This window comes from Diceros bicornis, chromosome 32 (genome assembly GCF_020826845.1).
Source record: "Diceros bicornis minor isolate mBicDic1 chromosome 32, mDicBic1.mat.cur, whole genome shotgun sequence".
Taxonomy (NCBI): Eukaryota; Metazoa; Chordata; class Mammalia; order Perissodactyla; family Rhinocerotidae; genus Diceros; species Diceros bicornis.
The window spans coordinates 18612315-18629280 of record NC_080771.1 but is presented as its reverse complement, the minus strand read 5'-3'; the positions used below and the strand labels follow the sequence as shown (position 1 = coordinate 18629280).

Genomic DNA, 16966 nt, shown 5'->3' with positions numbered 1-16966 from the left:
TGTGTTGGATGCTTCTAGTGAGAGCTTTGTGACTCAGATGAAAACATTCCTACTCTGTTCAAGTTTGCAGTTCCATCTGCCTTTCTTTGAAGCTTTCTTAGTGACTCAGACTTGGCTTCAGCCACAGGCGGTCCTGAGGAGGTGAAGCACAAGTCTTTTGTCCGCACATGTGTGTGAATTCGTGTTTGCAATGAACGAGCCTTGAATAACCCCTCCACGTGTCAGGTCCCATGTAGGGTCCAAGCTCACCTTTTCTTGTAGACTCGCACGTGCTGTTTGGGAAGAAACCCCTCATCTTTCCATGTGTTTAAGAGATGGACTAAGGCCTAATCTCTGGTTGTGCAAGATTTTCTGTGGGTTGGTCTTAGAACCTGTCCTAACAGATGACTGGAGTGTGGAGACAACATGTGGTCAATTCAGTGACTCTGGAAGGCAGTTTAAGTGGTTGCCATTGTGCCATCCGTGTTCAAAACAAAGCAACCCTGAAGCTGTTGTGCCGCTGCCTGATTGTCATTTTCTCCATATTTTGTTCACAAGGAAATAATGACATTAAACAGGTGGCAAAAGGTGAAAACACCTTGTAGGCCAAGGGGCTGCCAATTGAGTCTCTCGAGCAGAATAAAAAGTGGCTTCCTACTCTAGGGACTGCCATTAGCTTGTGACACATTTGAGTTCCTAGTGAAATCTGCAGAACCCAAGGGTTCTCTCTTCCCCGGGACTTTCTTATTTTATCAGCATTGACTCCTGGGACCAGCTAGGCCACAGGCTGCTGAGGTGGGAGCAGGGGCAGGTGTGGAAGGTGAGAGGAGGGCCGAGGAGGCCCAGCACGCCTGGACTGGCTGCGTGGGACTGTTGATAACAGTAGACATGGTTACCACCCCAGGCTGACTTGCAATAATGTACTTGGTTAACTACTTTCCTATCGTCTTGTCTTTGGAAAAGCGAGCTCTTGTGTTCTGGAATCAGCTTGAGAGCGAGAGCTGAATGTTGGGACCAGTATTCCTTGGCGCTCTGGGGGGACTCTTGGTGTTGAGTTTGGGAACTCGTGGGTCTGGAGAGGTGACTCAGATTCTGGTTTGGGTACCACCTTAGGGAGGATGCAGACCTCACACTGCCTGCCTTTAGCTCTGTAAACTTTGCTGTTTAAAAAGTCCTTGTGTTTCTTCTCTTCTCAGCAGCTATCATTGAAATCTTAAGAACTGTCAGGTCAAGAAGATAATTTGAAATATTTGACCTTTTACATTTCTTTTATTTAGAAACTGTCGGAAGAAAATACCCTCACTATCTGTTAGATCTAGAAGCATTTTCTTCTGAAATTGAATGTTCTGTTTGACTTTCTTCACACAGTAAATGGCATTTATACACTCGCAGGCTTGAAACAGAGTGGGTCCTGATATATTTTCCTTTCTTTGGTCTAGATTATGTTCTTATTCCATTTGGATACAATTTCTCAATCTTTGGGATTTTTTTTCCTTTCTACTTTTTCTTATTCCGTAAATATAACAGTAAAGAAAAAAGTTACCCACAAGCCCCCTGAGTTTGAATCAATGGCAACTTGTCTAGAATAAAGTTTAGGTTATGGATCCTTGAATAGTGTATCTTTTTCATAGGGTTAGTTCATTGTCTACAATTTTTATGCCAGACTTTAATGCAGGTGACTTGCCATCCAGACACCTTGGAGTGAGTGACGGGGTTTTCTTTGGGATGCATAATACACAACGGCCAGAGCCTTCATTGAGGGGTTAATAGCCTGGACTCTAGTGAGCTATCAGAACTTTATGGTTCTAAGTTGAGAGTAGGAACTTGTCTCAAATGACCTTAATCAGCTTTCTTGATGGGATTTAGGGTGGGGCCCAAAGTTTCTTTTCATAGTTGTGCTCAGAGGAGAGAAGGTATGAAACAGTGGATTCTGATAGCAGTTTGTATGGGCTTCAGCAATAGTCTGAAACCATGAAATCTGAGTCTTTGTCTTTGGAGGACACTGCTGAAGCCCAGTAGGAGGCACCCCCTTTTATCAGGAACGCCACCTGGAGGGGGATGGTCAGGAAATGAGGACAGGGGGACTTGGTGCCACTCCACGCAGGGCTGGGTCTGACGGATGGCTGCTTCTCTCTGCAGGCTGTTTTGCTTTCCTGCCTTTCCCGAATCGATTTTGCAAGTTTCAAGACTCTGTTCCCCTCTCTGCAGAAGTGAGGAAGGCAAATACTTGGGGCTTGAAGGGAAGACTGGCTGGTCCAGGGGCTAGGGGAAGGCTGGCTTCTGGGGAGGGGTGAGGACGGGTCGCTTGGATGGCCCCCCAAGCTGGCCCAAGTCCACTGAGGGGCTGCCCGCTCCCAACTCTCTCACTCTGTCACCCATTTAAAAATGAGTTTTCAAATCCTGCCTCACGATGAAATTGACTTATATGGATAAAACCAGTGCTTTTCATGACTTGATTTTGTTTGATGTAGTTCCCTCTAAGAGAATGCTAGGGATCGAAACTATTTGTATATGTTGAAATTTGTAGGGGTTCAGGAACCCGTGGCAAAAACACTTAACTATTTATTACAGGTATGACTGTATTTTTTTTTTCTGAAGTAGGTAATTCTGTCTTTGTATATTTTAAGACAAATAATAATCACTTCACCTTTGGTGCCTTCCGTGTGTCACATAAGCACTCTTGTCAATCATGGAATTGAAAAAAAGATGTACATTTAGTTAAACCAGATAACACTATTTTTGTAGCATGATTTTAGATTGTGTCCTTTAATATTGCTTTCAGCAATGCTGGTTCTGAGGTTTAGCCGTTTTCCCTTTAAACTTCATATGTATTTTAAAAAAGAAAAAAAAAAAAAACCCTGGCTATTCCTCTCTCTTCTCTGCTGCTTTCTCCCCGACATCTTGTTTCTGCTTATTTAAATAGTCTGAGAGGAAGAGTATATTTCTGTGAAATAATTATTAATTAGTATAATTGCATTTGGCTTTTTTTTTGTGTGTGTGAGGAAGATCAGCCCTGAGCTAACATCTGCCAATCCTCTTCTTTTTGCTGAGGAAGGCTGACTGTGGGCTAACATCCATGCCCATCTTCCTCCACTTTATATGGGATGCCGCCACAGCATGGCCTGACAAGTGGTGAGTTGGTGCGCGCCCGGGATCCCAACCCGTGAACCCTGGGCCGCCGCAGTGGAGCGTGCGCACTTACCCGCTTGTGCCACCAGGCTGGCCCCACATTTGGCATTTTTGAACCACTTGTTCAGTTTGGAGAGCTACTGCTCACCTCAAACAGTAAGAGGAAGGTGGCTCCATGTTAAAAAAAAGAACAGAACAGAATATCCTTGGTGCTCAGACTTCCCCATCTGTGGGTCCAAAATGGTGAAAAGCCCCATTGTGGGCTAGTGAACCGGAGGGTGGTCTCTGGCCTGGTGTCTTCCAGATCAGCCCCAGCTGTCCCTCCAGCTTTGCTGCCTGCCTCCCTCTGCCCACGTGGGACAGGGTTTTCGGAGGGCCTCCGCTGGTCACGGGCTCACCTGCCACTCGGATTTCAGATTGCTGTGTGGATGCCCTGGGTAGGCTCGGTGGCCCTTTCTGGTTTTGGCCGGAACAAAATGGATGCCCTGCTGTGAGGAGCTTTATGAACTCAAGACACAGATAACGCTGAGCTGCTCCTTCTGTTGTCCCACCTCTACAGGGCACGAGTTATGTGTGGTCAGGAAAAATCTTGAGCACGCTAGCTGAGCCGTTGCAAAATGAAGGAATGGATTTATTGAAACATAAAATTGTAGCTTTTTTTTTTTTTGTCCTTTTGAAGAGTCAGAATATGCAATTGTTTTCTAACAAAGGAAGTCAAGTCAGATGGCTAATAACTCTAATATGATTCCTCATTGGTACTTGGCCCAGTGGCACTTTTGGGGGACGATGTTAATTTAATAATGATTACACTTTGCTTCTGAAGGTCTGTTTCCGCTACAGTTTAGACGCAGCTATGGGGCGTTCTGAGGTGATGCCCATTTGGCAAACTTTGGCTTATGCTGTTCAGAGCTCCCATCTGGCTTCTCAAACCAACATGGATGCCCTGGGCTGGGCACCACTCACTCCAACTGGCGTTTGGGTTTGACTCTCTTCATTTGGAGTGATTTTGGGGCCCCAAAGCCTTCACTCCTGTTGGCTTGTCCCTGACAGCAGACAAAGCCTCATGTTGCCCTGTTTCCCCCCTTTCTTTCTTTTGAAGGACCAACTTTTCACGGTACTTGTCTGATTGTTTTCATAGTGTTCAAATCTGTATTTTTGTATGTAGAGGGAAATAATTTTCTCAACACTAATCGCTAATAAATATTGTATTGTCATGAAGGAGTTCTTGTTTAATAAATGGACATGTAAAAATGGTATTGTATCTTTCTTCGCTCTGACTTTCCTCCTGCCCCTTCAAAGGCTACGGACCCAGTTCCTGAAGCAGGCCTGTGAGCTGAAGGCTGAATGCAGCCACAGTCCACAGGATGAGGCCTCTGTGGTCTCAGTGTTAACAAGCCGCTCGGCTGGGGCTGGCAAGATGGAGCAGAGACCCCACCATGTGCCCCTCTCAGCTTCTGCACTTTTAACTTTTATACATATTTTCAGAACGTGTTGTGTGTGAAGGTTGGGGCAGAATGCCTGGCTTCTTCCCATCGGCCTGGGCCCAAGTGCTGGCCCAGGGTCCTCCTGGGCTGCAACTCTGAGGTCCCTTGTGCAACCAGTTTCCAAACCACCACAGCCCAGGTTCTGGCTGAGAGGCTGCCATGGATGTTATTCTGACAAGTAAGTGACAGGGCCCTGGGCCTCCTTGAAGGGGCTGTGGTGACCTGGGCAGGTCACTGAACCTTCTGTCAGTTTCCTCAACTGTAAACAGGACTGTGTGAGAAGTAAAGAAGAGAACACGCTTAGGGGACCTGGCATGGAGCAAGTGCACATGTACTGTTGCTGACACCTGAGCTGTCGGGATTCACCTCGTATGTGCTGGGCTGAAGCATGGTACCAGACAGCACTGCTCGGGGCAGGGGATGTAAGGTTTGTTCAAACACGCACACTCCAAGCAGGGAGCCAGTCTGGTTTAATCCATTACGGCTTTTTTCAGGGTAGGAGATTCACATGCAAAAGAAGAACAAAGGTTACAAATGCCCATAACATGGGTCCAGAACTCTGGCTCATTCATGAGTCCCCTTGGGTCACAGGAAATGCAATTTAAGAAGCTGCTTTTGTATAAAAAAAAATTATATAAAGTTATAAAATCCCACTGAAGGTATATACACAGCCTAGGTCCTTAGGTGAACACAGAAGGCACGTCTTGTCTCTCTCGAGGCGGTCAGGAGACCTGCTCTGGTGTCTAGAAGCACACTGTCCTGAGTGCCTGAGAACCCGTCACCTGCTGGCGTCACCCCAGGGAGAGAGAGGGTTTGGCTGGGCCTGCCCAGCTACCCAGGATGCTGTCCCTGCCGTTTCATCCTTTGGTACCCTCGATCTTTTGGACTGAGTAAGCTAGTCTCGGAGCGTTACTTTGAAACAGTCTTAGACCCAGAATAGTCATGTCACCCTAAGATGACATGGTCTCCAAGGGTGTGAGGTGTCAGTTATGGGCACTGAGACCCACTCTCTCCTAGATGATAGGGCAAAGGTCAGTTTCCTCCCTTCTTCAAGAATGAAGAGGGAACTGGTGCTCCTTGAACAAAAGAATCTTGGAAGGATCATTCTTGACCAAGTGCCCAACATGAGCAGGGGCACTAATGCAGACAAAATCCACTGGGCGTGGCAGGTTGGCCCTGCATGGTGTCCCCCCCAACCCTCAAGCATGAAATGCTTCTTGTGATGGGGATAACAAGGCTCTATCTGCTTCTCCCCTTGTGCTTATTTTTGGCAGAGAGGTTAAGGGCTTAAGGTCTGTGGGCCAGGCGTGGGGAAAAGGGGCAGAACATTCAAGATGCCCTCCTGTGCAAGAGTAGTTAGTGCTAGGCCATGGGGTGCCATCTTGTATGCTGGGCTCAGCAACATCACCTTGGGGCTGTGAGGAGGCCCGCTCCGCCAGCAACTCCCACTGCTGCTCAATATGTCACAGCCTCCCTCCCAAGACACACGGTCCCCTGGCCATGTTCCAGTAAAGGCCCACGTGGCTTGGGTTGCCAGGGCAGGGCAGGCCTTCAGTCGGAGTTGGAGTTGGAGTCGGAGTCAGAGGAATTCTCTTCTGAAAGGAAAACAAAGAAGATGCTTGGCAGAAATTTCCGGGCCAGTGGTGCCTGGGAGCCGTCTCTGGGGAGGCACAGCCAGGCTGTCGGCTGGAGCCCCGAGCTCAGGCCCCTCCTGTGGCTGCCTGTGGTGTTGGTGGTCTCTGCTTGGTGTGAGGGCCAGCCCCGTGCCTGGGACCCTCCACAGGCAGCTGCTGTCACCTCCAGGGTGCGTCCACATGGAGGTGGGGAGCTGCAGTATGGGATGGGACAAGATGAGCCCACCATCCGTTTTTAGCAGAGGGACGGTTTCTGTTGGTTCATAAACCTAACCGGCTGGGTACTGCCTGGGGACAGCAAGTGCACGATGGGGAGATCCCAACTCCAAGGCACGGCCTGCAGGCCCTTCCAAAGCTCCCCTTGTCCCCCTGTCCAGCCACACGTTACTGCTGATCCTCATGGGGACACAACCACCTGTTCCAGAGAAGCATCTCACCTGGATGGAAGCACCGGCTCCTTATACTCTGTTGTCCTCCTCCCTCTACCTGCCCTATTTCTTCTGCCTGCACACTCCTACACATCCATCAAAACGCAGCTCTCGGGTCGCCTCCACAACATCCTGGCTGGCACACAGGGTGGGCCCTCCCTCAGCTGCTTTATCCCCACCTCTGCTAGCTCCTGTTTTGCTATTGTAGTTGACATCTGCTCCTTCCTCCTGCCCCTGTATGTGCCCTGTGTGTACATGACCACTGTTTCTGGGTCTGACCCCTATCTAGGCTGAACTACCTGAGGGCAGGTAGTCTGGCCCTGCCCATCTGCATGTCCCTAGGACCCAGCACATGGCAGCCTCAGCAGGTCTTTGGGTCAACAGAGGCTGACACAAGGGCCTGGGAGGGATCAGGGGACACCAGGCTGGGGTGAGTTTGGTGCTGAGCCAAACATCTGATTTGCTCAGTTGCTGGGAGCTGACATCTGCCTCTCCATTGAAAGCCCACCTAGGGGTGCAGAGGGGGTGGGGTAGGGACATGGCCTACAGGCCGCAGAGCCATGGAGCCAGGCCCTCCGTCCCAGCTCAGCTACTGGGCCTCCTGGCATTTCTGTGCTGGAGCCTCCACTGGCTTTGCAACTCCTGCCCCTCTGGGCAGGGACCTCCTCTGGTGGCCTCCCTGGGCAGGAGCTCCCAGGCTGTGGCTAAGAAAAGCCTGAGGGAGCTTGCAAGCTCCAAACCAGCTGTTCCCTCCAGCTGCACCCCTGCAGGGCCCCCACCGTACGCCCCTTCCCCGTGCCGGGCACCAGCACCCCAAGAATGTGACACGTTGGTATGGAGTTGGTATGGCTGTGTTGTCACAGATGGAAAAACCAGCCATCCAACTTGCAGCTTTCTTTTTTTTTTAAATCAGGTGAAGGCACAACAGCCATTCTGAACTGAAGGATGACTTGAGGGGCCAGAATGGCTGTTGCACTTTCCTTGTGTATAAACAGCAAAACACGCCTGGGTTTGCTGGGTGCTGCGGATAAGGATGGGAGCTTGGTTCCCTGGCCCTTAAGCCATGGCAGGCAAATTGTGCCCAGGGAGCTGAGGGGGAGTGAATGGCTGCCCTGGGGGCTCGTCAGGGAAGGTTTCACCAAGCGGGAGGTGCCGGACGTGCCCTCAGCTGGCCCTTGCTGGAAAGGCTGAGGCCCTGGGGAGCCCTGTGCTCCTCTGAGGGGACCAGCTTTATGATCACTGCTGCATGAAGGGATATGAGAACTAGGCTGTGAAAACGCTTCCTGCTGGTGGGGAGAAAGGAAACGCTCCTACGCCAGCCTCAAACCAGCCAAGTGTCCCCAAGGGAGAACAGGGCCCCTGCAGCAAGAGGCCTGGGGTTATCAGCTGGGTTCCCTGGTGGAAACCACAGGGTGGCCACCCACCTTCTGCCTTCTCGGCTGTGGTCTCGGCTGCGGTGTCCCCTTGTTTGAGGAATTTGGCCATGTCGTTAAAGATCAGGTAGAAGTCAACTGCAAACACGATGGTGGCAAAGAAGCCGAACACCTGTGGGATACGTGGGATAGGGGACAGGGTGGACGGGACACATCATCAGGAGCTGGGAGTCCCTGGTCCAGGAGCCTGGGAATGGGGGGGTGCAGCCCCAGAGTTTCTTATCTGCTTGGATAAGCAGCTGGGATTCGTAGGCACAGACCCCTCCCATTAATGACAAATAGAGCTGTTGACTTGGCAAACAGCCTTTCAAAACTTGGGGCAGAGTAAACCTCCAATAAGAGGACTTTGGAATTGCTGAGATCCACATGCAAGCCCAAGGGGCCTAAGCAGGGACAGAATGTGCTCCAGATGCTAAGTGGGTATCCTGAGAGGCATCTGGGGCTTCAGGAGGGGTGAGGTGACTTAAGGGGGCCTTCACTGGGCACCCCTCTCCCAGGGATAGGGCAATACTCACCCCAGCTGCTTTGGAAGCCCCATCCGAGTATTTGGCAACAGCTGTGATGGAGATGGCGAAGTAGATGAGGGCCGCTGTGACACAGCGTAGGAAGTCCTGGGGAGAGAGGGGCATGGTCACACTGCCCTGAGCTCCCTGGAGTGGGGCACAGTATGGAGGGGGCCAGCTGGGAGCCAAGGCAGGGGAGAGGGGCTCAGAAGGGCACCAAGTGGCATGCACAGGGCTGGAATCCCACTGTTCCCAGAGGAGGATGGGCCTGGCAGCCTGGACACATACCTGGCCCCCAGGTCCAGCGTCCATGGGGCTCCCACTCTGTCCCCCACTTGCATTCCCTGGTCCTTCTCCCACCTGCCCCTGCCCAGGTGCCTCTTGCGTGCTGCCAGCCTCTGCCTGGTGGACAGCAGGGCATAGACCAGGCTGCAGCTCGCCCCGTGACTTGGTCCGGCTGCAGATCTCCCCTTTGGCCAGGAGGGAGAAGTTGGAAACCTTGTTATCTGCTCCCTTGTGGCTCTTCAATGGGGAGAGCTGGCCCTGGACCTCGCTTTGCCACATACGTGTGGCAGATCCATTTATGTGTCATGGTTTCTGCCTAGCTGTCCCTAAAATGGGGACACAGGGTGCAGCCTATCATGCAGACTGTTGGATATGAACTCAAGAGACCAGGGTTCAAATGCAGCCTTTGCTCTCCCTGCTCTCTGACCCATTTCATACAGCAAAGTCTGAGGCGGGGCTCCGGGCCCTCTCAGGTGATAAAACAGTTGCCCTGCAAGTCCTCAGTCAACCTGCTCTGTCCATGTGGAAACGGCTTGAATTCCTGCTGCTGAGGCTCATTCCCACAGGTCCAGCTGGGAGCACCAGTGCCACCTGGTGGCCAGAGATGAGGGCGCCATTTGGGGTTCTCTGCCTCACAGAGGGACACGGGAGGCCCTGGAGGTGCAGCAACCTGCTCTGGGTCACATGGCTGCTGAGTGGGGGGGCCCTGGATCATCTGAAGCCAGGTCTACCGCTCTGGCTCCAACCAACTGCAAACAGCCCCTCCATGGCATTGAAGAAAGGGTGAAGGCGATAATGCACGACAACTCTCTGTGATGGCCAGCCCACCCGTTCCTCCTGGGCCCCAGCTCTCACCATCATGGGCCAGCACAAGCCCTGCCACTTGTCATTCAGCTGCATGGCACCAGCAAAGAGGAAGTAGAGGGCCAGCAGGAACTCCAGCAGAGGAGCCGTGAGAAAGGCAGACGCTGTGGATGCCACATAGCAGACAAAGATGATGAAGGAGAGACCCTGGGAGGTGGGGGAGGGAGAAGTCAGAGCGTTTGCACAGCCGCTCAACCGGTGCTCGGTGCTCTCCGGAGACAGGCCCTGCAGTCAGGAACAGAGGGGGGTCCCGCAGGGGGCGCCACCTGCCCACAGTCTCGCAGCTGCCAGGATTAGAACCCCGCCATGTGGCCCAGGCCAACACTCGGGCTGCCTTCAGTGCTCTGGGCATGGCCCTGCATCCTGACTCCATGCCAGCTCCCTGCCAGGATGCAATCAGGAAGCCCCAGCCTCCCATGAGTGTCCAGCCCCCCAGGAGGTCCCCCACCCCCACCTCAGCAGGGTCTCTGGCAGAATCCACCCAGCTCAGACAGTGTCCAACAGAGGTAAATCAAACTTAAGCAGCTTCAGGGGGCCAGCCTGGTGGCGCAAGCGGTTAAGTGTGCGCGCTCCGCTGCGGTGGCCCGGGGTTCGCCGGTTTGATCCCGGCGTGCACCGACACACTGCTTGGCGGGCCATGCTGTGGCGGCATCCCATATAAAGTAGAGGAAGATGGGCACAGATGTTAGCCCAGGGCCCGTCTTCCTCAGCAAAAAAAGAGGAGGATTGGCAGATGTTAGCACAGGGCTGATCTCCTCACAGAAAAAAAAAACACACAAAAAAACTTAAGCAGCTTCAAAGGCAGCCCACGAAGCAGAAACCAGGCTCAAAAAATTACACCCAACACCCAAGATTTGTACTTTGCACTGAATATAAATTTTACCTGGAAGACAATACACAAATCCTAAACTTTAGTTAATGATATGCAAGCTGAAGTGTTCAGAGTTGAAATATACTGATGTCTGCAATTTATTTTGAACGCATCAAAAAGTAAAATGCATTGATGGACAGCTAGAGGGATAAGATATGTGATGAAGCAAATACAGCATGTGTTAACTGCACAGTCTAGTGGTGGGCATGTAGGTGTCAACAGCATAACACCTATACTCTAAGTTTTTTCATATATTTGCAAATTTTCATAAGAGCGTGAAAAAAACATCCCGGAGCGGGAGTGGTGACACTGACACCTCAGGTCCTGCAGCATCATCCCTCCACCCTTTGTGAAAGGTGGGGCGAGCTGGACTGAGGAACTACAAGCTGTTTTCCATGGCCCTGTGCACACAGTGGGGGTCGGAACTGACGCTGGCGGATGGTAAGCCCCCTCCCCCCGTTAGTTCCGCAGACCATGATGCTGGGGCTGTTCCCTGGCCCAGTGCCCGCTGAGGCTTGTGGGATCTCCTCCGATCCTCACAACCACCCATGCACCACACGCGGCTCACAGCCCACTTTACAGAGGAGGAGACTGAGGTTCAGAGAGGTGAAGTGATTCGCTCAGTGTCATGCAGCTAATAAAAGGGCACCAGAATTTGAACCCGGGGCTGGCTGCCCCCACAACTAGAGTTCCTAAGCAACCCTGCCCTGTGGGTGCTAACCTTTATCTGTCCTGGTTTCTGTCACTGTGGGCAGGTCTGAGCACGTCTGTGGCTGAGTAGCTCCGAGTGGGGCCCAGGGGACACCCAGAGGCCCCATAGGAAGCACTGTGGCTGCAGCAGACAAATGAGCTGCAGAGATCCCAGGGAGTCCCCAGGGCACCCACATCTGCCTTGAGCACAGCCATGGAGGCCGCCGAGCCCAGCTGAACGGATGGGAAAGTGAAGCATAGAGAGGGGCTGAGAGGCTGCCAGGGTCCCCCAGGAAGGCAAGGCCATGGGACCCTGACCCAGCCCTGTCCACGGCCCCTGCTGTACTTCCTCTGCCGAGGGCTGTTCTCGTGTCCCTTCCTGTCCCCCCCCAAGGCCTGATTCTGGGGATCCCCCTCTCGATTCCTGTTTCCTCATTCCCTGACTCCTGGTGGCCACTTCCTCCTCTTTCCCGTCCATGTCAGCCTCCCCACTTGGGCCTGGGGGCAGCCAGAGGTGACCAGAGGGCGGCAGGAGTGACCTGGAGTGGCTCCCCTTGTGTCTTGAGTGTCCACCCCTCACCCTTCCTTACTCCCCCCTTCATCCTCCTAGACCCAGCTACCCAAGGGCCCCCTCTAATGCCCTGGCCCGCACCCCTCCACCCATGAGGCGGGCCTGAGGGGGTGGACTCAAGGCTTCTCCACAAAAGTGCCTCCCATCAGTCTCCAGGGAGAGACTGGGGTGGCCAAGCAGGAGGCGCTCCCTGGAGGTGGGCTGCGAGTCCTGGGCCCTGGGGCCTCACTTGGGTGTTGAAGAGGTGTAGGACCGCCTCCTGCCATCTGCCCTGGGCGGTACAAAGGAGAGGTCTGGGGCAGAATCCTCCTTCCTCTGCTCCCCACCCCCGTCCCTGACGTCACCCGGCCCTCAGCTGACCCACCTGTCAAATCCCCTGGACGCTCGGGCCTCAGCTTCCTTGTCTGTAAAGTTGGACTCACGACAGGGACTGTCATATTGCCGTGGACCTAAGTAACAAGTGTTCTCCCTCATCCGGCCTCCCCTCTGCCCGGCCTCTTCCTCCTCTTCCCTTCCTGCAGGCCCAGCAGCAACTCCCCACTGCACACGCGGACAGTGCGGGGGTTTTCGGAGCGTCCGGAGGACAAAGGCCTGCCCGCCGGGGCGGGGGTTGCGGGAAGGAGGAAGGAGCTCAGCGGGGGCGGGGCGGCTGGATCCGAGCGAGGGCGGGGAGGAGGGGGATGAAGTCACCCCGCGGGGCCCCCGCCCCCCGCAGCCGGGGGTGAGGGTGGAGGGGCTGCCCGCGCGCCCCCACCGTGCGGCCCGGGCCTCACCCAATCCCGGGGGCCCCCTTCCCACTCTCCGCTGTCCCCGCTCCCGGCTGGCCGGACTCCACTCCTGCCTCCGCCCCGCAGCTCGAGCCCCGGCCGGTCCCCCAGAGCCCAGGAAAGTGGGCAAGGGCGCGGAGAGAGACCCTGCCCCCGACCCGGGGGTCGTTAAGGGCCGAGCGGGCTGAGTGCTGCCGGGGCCCAGCCGGGGTGGCGGGGGGGGCGGGTTTCGGAGCCGAGCCCCGCGATGGAGGCCAGAAGACGCGGGGACGCAGCCCGCCCCCGCGGCCCAGAGAGGGCGGAGGCGCCCGAGGTCACACAGCGACGGGCTGGCTTCCAGGGGCCCGGCCGCCGCGTCGCCGGGACCCCTCCCCAGGCTTCCCTACGGCCCCCAACTTTGAGTTCTAGGACCGGGACGCCCTGGGTTCGAGCCCGCCTCGCCTCTGACTCGCGCTGAGCTGCAGCGAGCCCGTCCGAAGCGTGGGGCAGTTTCCCCAACTCCGCGGGGCTCGGAGAGGGGGCGGCCGGCCGGGCGCCGGGACGGGGGGCTCAGACGGCGGCATCCGCGCCCCGGCCCCACCTCGGCCCCTGCAGATCCGGCTCGTCGCCGCCGATGGCCCGGGGGCGGGGGTCCCGCGCACTCACCGACTCGGCCAGCAGGAGGCGGCCTTTGAGCGAGCAGAGGAAGGCGGGCGCCGGCAGGAGGGCGCGGAGCCCGGCCACCGCCGCGTCGGGCCCGGAGTGGCCGGCAGGCTCGGGGGCCGGGTCGGGGGCCGGGGCTGGGGACCACATGGCGGCGGCGGCCGGGCCGAAGCTCGGTCTCGCTCCCTCTGTCCCCGCGCCCGGGAGGGAAGCGGAAACCCAGCCTGTGCGGAAGGAGAAAAAGGCGAGAGCGGATCGGCACGGGGCGCATCCCCCCGCCGCCCCGCCCCGCCCCGCCCCTCCTGCCCTCCTCCCCTCCTGCGCCCTCTTCCCCGGTCTCCCCTCCTGCCCCCTCCTGTCTTCCTCCCCTCCTCCCCTCTTTCACCTTCTTCCCCGCCTGCCCCTCTTCCACCCTTCTTCCCCCTCCTCCCTTCCTCCCCTCGACCCGGCTGTCCGGGCTGCTTGGGCCCGCGCAAGGCCTGGGGCCTCCTCAGACCCCCGCATTCTCCCCTCACCCCTGTGCTGGCGGCTGGAAACCTTCTTATTGCCGTCCCTGAACACCCCGTCGGAGCTCCCACCAGTCTCTGCTCGCACAGATGGGTTGTCTACACTAGCTGGCTCTGGTCTAGCTAGCTTCCTGCCCATGCGCGTGTCTGGGACCCAGGAACCTAGGCGTCCAAACAGCAAGAGATCTCTCTCTCTCTGCCTCTTTTATACTCTGTCTCGTCCTCCTGCGGCTTTGACGGCCTGTCAGCTCCCCAGCCCACTCCCTCTCTCTTTCTCCCCGGCCACCCCTCCCATCCGTGGCCAGCCCAGCCTCCTGGGAGTTTGGTGTGACCCAGCCCAGCCCAGCCCATGACATTCACCTCTGCCAAGGGCACTGCCATCTATCCTTCCACCCCAAGAGCCAGAGACCCTGGGGGCGGGGGGAGTGTCCTTGTTCTCCCTCACCTTCGCCACCAATCCAGGCCTGCACATCTTCACCTCCTAAAGCTGTCCTTGATCTCTGTCCGCTCACCACCGCCCCGGCCTCCACTGGATTCCAGACCGCTCCTGACGCCTCCCTGGACTGTTGTCAAGGTGTCTTTAAGAGGCCTCTCTGCTTCCTCTCTTGGCAGCCAGAGGAATGCTTAAATCCTCAATCACCATCACCTCCATTCCCCTCACCCCAAAACCTTGAGCTTCCCATTTTGCTCACGGTCTTGGTTTAGAGACTAAAACCATAACCCCTTGCTGCCCTCTCCTCCCTGTCTCTCCCACCCATCTACCTTCTTATAGTTTCTTGAACAAACCATGCTCCTTCCTGCCACAGGGCCTTTGTACATGCTGACCCCTCTGCCTGGAATGCTTTCTCCACCTTGTTATCTGATTAACTCCTCTTTATTCTTCTCTGATCATCATGCAGTGTCACTTCCTCAGAAAAGACTTTGCTGACCTCTCCAGCTAGATAAGAGGCATTCATTCACTCATTTATTTATTCATTCAACAGCAGTACCAGAAGCCCGAGATGCAGGGAAGCCCCAGCTTATTTTGGGGGAGTAGGTAAACACTAAGCGTGCCCAGAGAATCCTGAATAAGATGATTCCTAGTAATAGATGTCTGGCTGGTTCAAAGGGCGGCCAGGCAGCCTGTGTGGAAGAAAGGACTGAGCCAAGGGCCAGGGAGCAGGGCCAGATTGTGGAGGACCAGACCCTGGGGTTTGGATTTTACTCCAAATTCCCTGGGAGGAGTCCAGGTGAGGGTTAGAACAGAGGATGACCTGGTTCTGGTCTGTGTTAATGAAAACATGGCTCAAAACTGTAACTCAATAACAAGGGGAAAATAACTGAATTTTGAAAATGGGCCAGAGATGCGAACAGACAATTTAACAAAGATATATGAATGTTGAGTAAGCACATGAAAAGATGTTCAACGTCATTAGACATCCAGGAATGCAAATGAAAGCCGCAATGAGAGGCTGTACCTGTACCTGTTAACATGGCTTCATAAAAGGGGATGCTACTGTTTAAGCGCAGGTGAGGATGTGGAGAACTGGAACTCAGACGCTGCGGATGGGGCTGGAAATTGTTCCCACCACTTTGGAAGACAGTTTGATGGTTTCTTAAGAAGTTAGAGGCCTCCCTTATGAGCCGGACATTTCACTCGTTAGTATTTACCCAAGAGAAATGAAAGCACATGTCCGTAGAAAGGCTTGTACATAAATGTTCACAGTGGCTCTGTTGTTAATAGCTGACACCGGAAACCCCCTGGTGAGGTGGTTCATTAGAGGTGAAGGGACAAACCAACTCTGGGACATCCATACAGGGGAATACTTGTCAGCAATAAAAAGAAATACGTCATCGATGAATGCAACCATATGGATGCATCTTGCAGATGCTATGTTGAATGAAAGAAGCCAGACTCAAAAGGGTACACATACTGTATGATTCCATCTTTATGAAATTCTAGAACAGGCGAAACTAAGCTCTGACGACAGAAATCAGATCAGTGGTTACCAGGGTTGGGGCAGGAGGAAACTTTCTGGGGTGCTGGAATGTTCTTTATTTTGACTGGGGTGGTGGTTACACAGGGACATACATTTGTCAGAACACATCAGACTGTACGCTTAAAATTGGTGCATTTTATTTCATGTGATTTATATTTCAGTTTACTAAAAGAGTCCTGAGAAAAAAGAAAAGAGGGTGACTGACTCGAGTGGTTGAGAGGGCAAGTGGAACCAGGTGGGTGCCCTTGTGGGAGGTGACTGGAGGCCCGTGAGCACTGTCGATCCCACCGCAGGCTGTGAGCTTCCCCTGGGTCCGTCGTTACAGCCCAGCCGCAGCCCAGAGCCTGTCACATAAGATGGCACCAGGAAATGGCTGCCATGGAGTGAAGGAGGTGGCTTACTCCTTTTACACTCCCTGTATAAGGAACATTTTCCATTCTCCTCCACTTAATTATTTTATTCTTTGAGTTAGAGTTAAATACTGTTGTGCTTAATTTTGTTGGTTAAGTCATTCCATCTTCAGCCATCAGGAGCTCCTTCAGGGGGGCTCTTGTGGACCTAACGTGCGCCGCTTTTTTTTTTTTCCATTTCCTTATTTTCTGACACTCGAAGATGCTTCAGGTTCATTTTGTATTCCTCCCATCCCAGCCCTAGAATCAGCAGCATCTCCAAGAAGCTTCGGTTCTTTTTCTTGGAGAATGCTGTTTAGAAACCAAGGTCCCGGCCGGCCCTGTGGCTTAGCGGTTAAGAGCGTGCGCTCCGCTACTGGCGGCCCGGGTTGGGATCCCGGGCGCGCCCCGAAGCACCGCTTCTCCGGCCATGCTGAGGCCGCGTCCCACATACAGCAACTAGAAGGATGTGCAGCTATGACACACAACTATCTACTGGGGCTTTGGGGGACAAAAAGGAGGAGGACTGGCAATAGATGTTAGCTCAGAGCTGGTCTTCCTCAGCAAAAAGAGGAGGATTAGCATGGATGTTAGCTCAGGGCTGATCTCCACCCCCCCCCAAAAAAAAGGAAACCAAGATCTCTTGGGCAGTTTTCATTTGCATTTCTCCAGTTATGAGTGGATCGAGCGTTTTTTTTTTCTCATGTGTAAGAGTGATTTGCATTTCTTTTTCCGAGAACTGACTTTGTATATTTTTCTATTAATTATTGGTTTTAAAAAATTGATACAAAAGAATGTATATATTCAGGAAA

The 16966-nt window shown here is 54.0% G+C and overlaps 1 protein-coding gene across 1 annotated transcript; it reads right to left on the bottom strand.

Moving 5' to 3' along the window:
- Positions 1 to 5045: 5045 nt before the first annotated feature.
- CMTM3 (CKLF like MARVEL transmembrane domain containing 3) lies at positions 5046 to 14030 on the bottom strand. Its single transcript, XM_058527963.1, has 6 exons — positions 13796 to 14030; positions 13284 to 13504; positions 9731 to 9886; positions 8603 to 8698; positions 8079 to 8199; positions 5046 to 6187 (listed from the first exon to the last, which is right to left on the bottom strand). The coding sequence occupies exons 1-6, from the start codon at positions 13923 to 13925 to the stop codon at positions 6144 to 6146; spliced, it is 768 nt and encodes a 255-aa protein (XP_058383946.1). The 5' UTR covers positions 13926 to 14030; the 3' UTR covers positions 5046 to 6143.
- Between the last annotated feature and the right edge of the window lie 2936 nt (positions 14031 to 16966).

Bases quoted from the DNA above. Each gene is read 5' to 3' on its own strand.
- CMTM3 (XM_058527963.1), bottom strand. From the start codon at position 13,925: ATGGGCAGGAAGCTAGCTAGACCAGAGCCAGCTAGTGTAGACAACCCA. The intron at 9,887-13,283 runs GTGAGTGCGCGG...CCCACCTCCCAG, and splicing joins GCCTCCTGCTGGCCGAGTCG to GGTCTCTCCTTCATCATCTT. The intron at 8,699-9,730 runs GTGAGAGCTGGG...CTCTCTCCCCAG, and splicing joins GCTTGTGCTGGCCCATGATG to GACTTCCTACGCTGTGTCAC.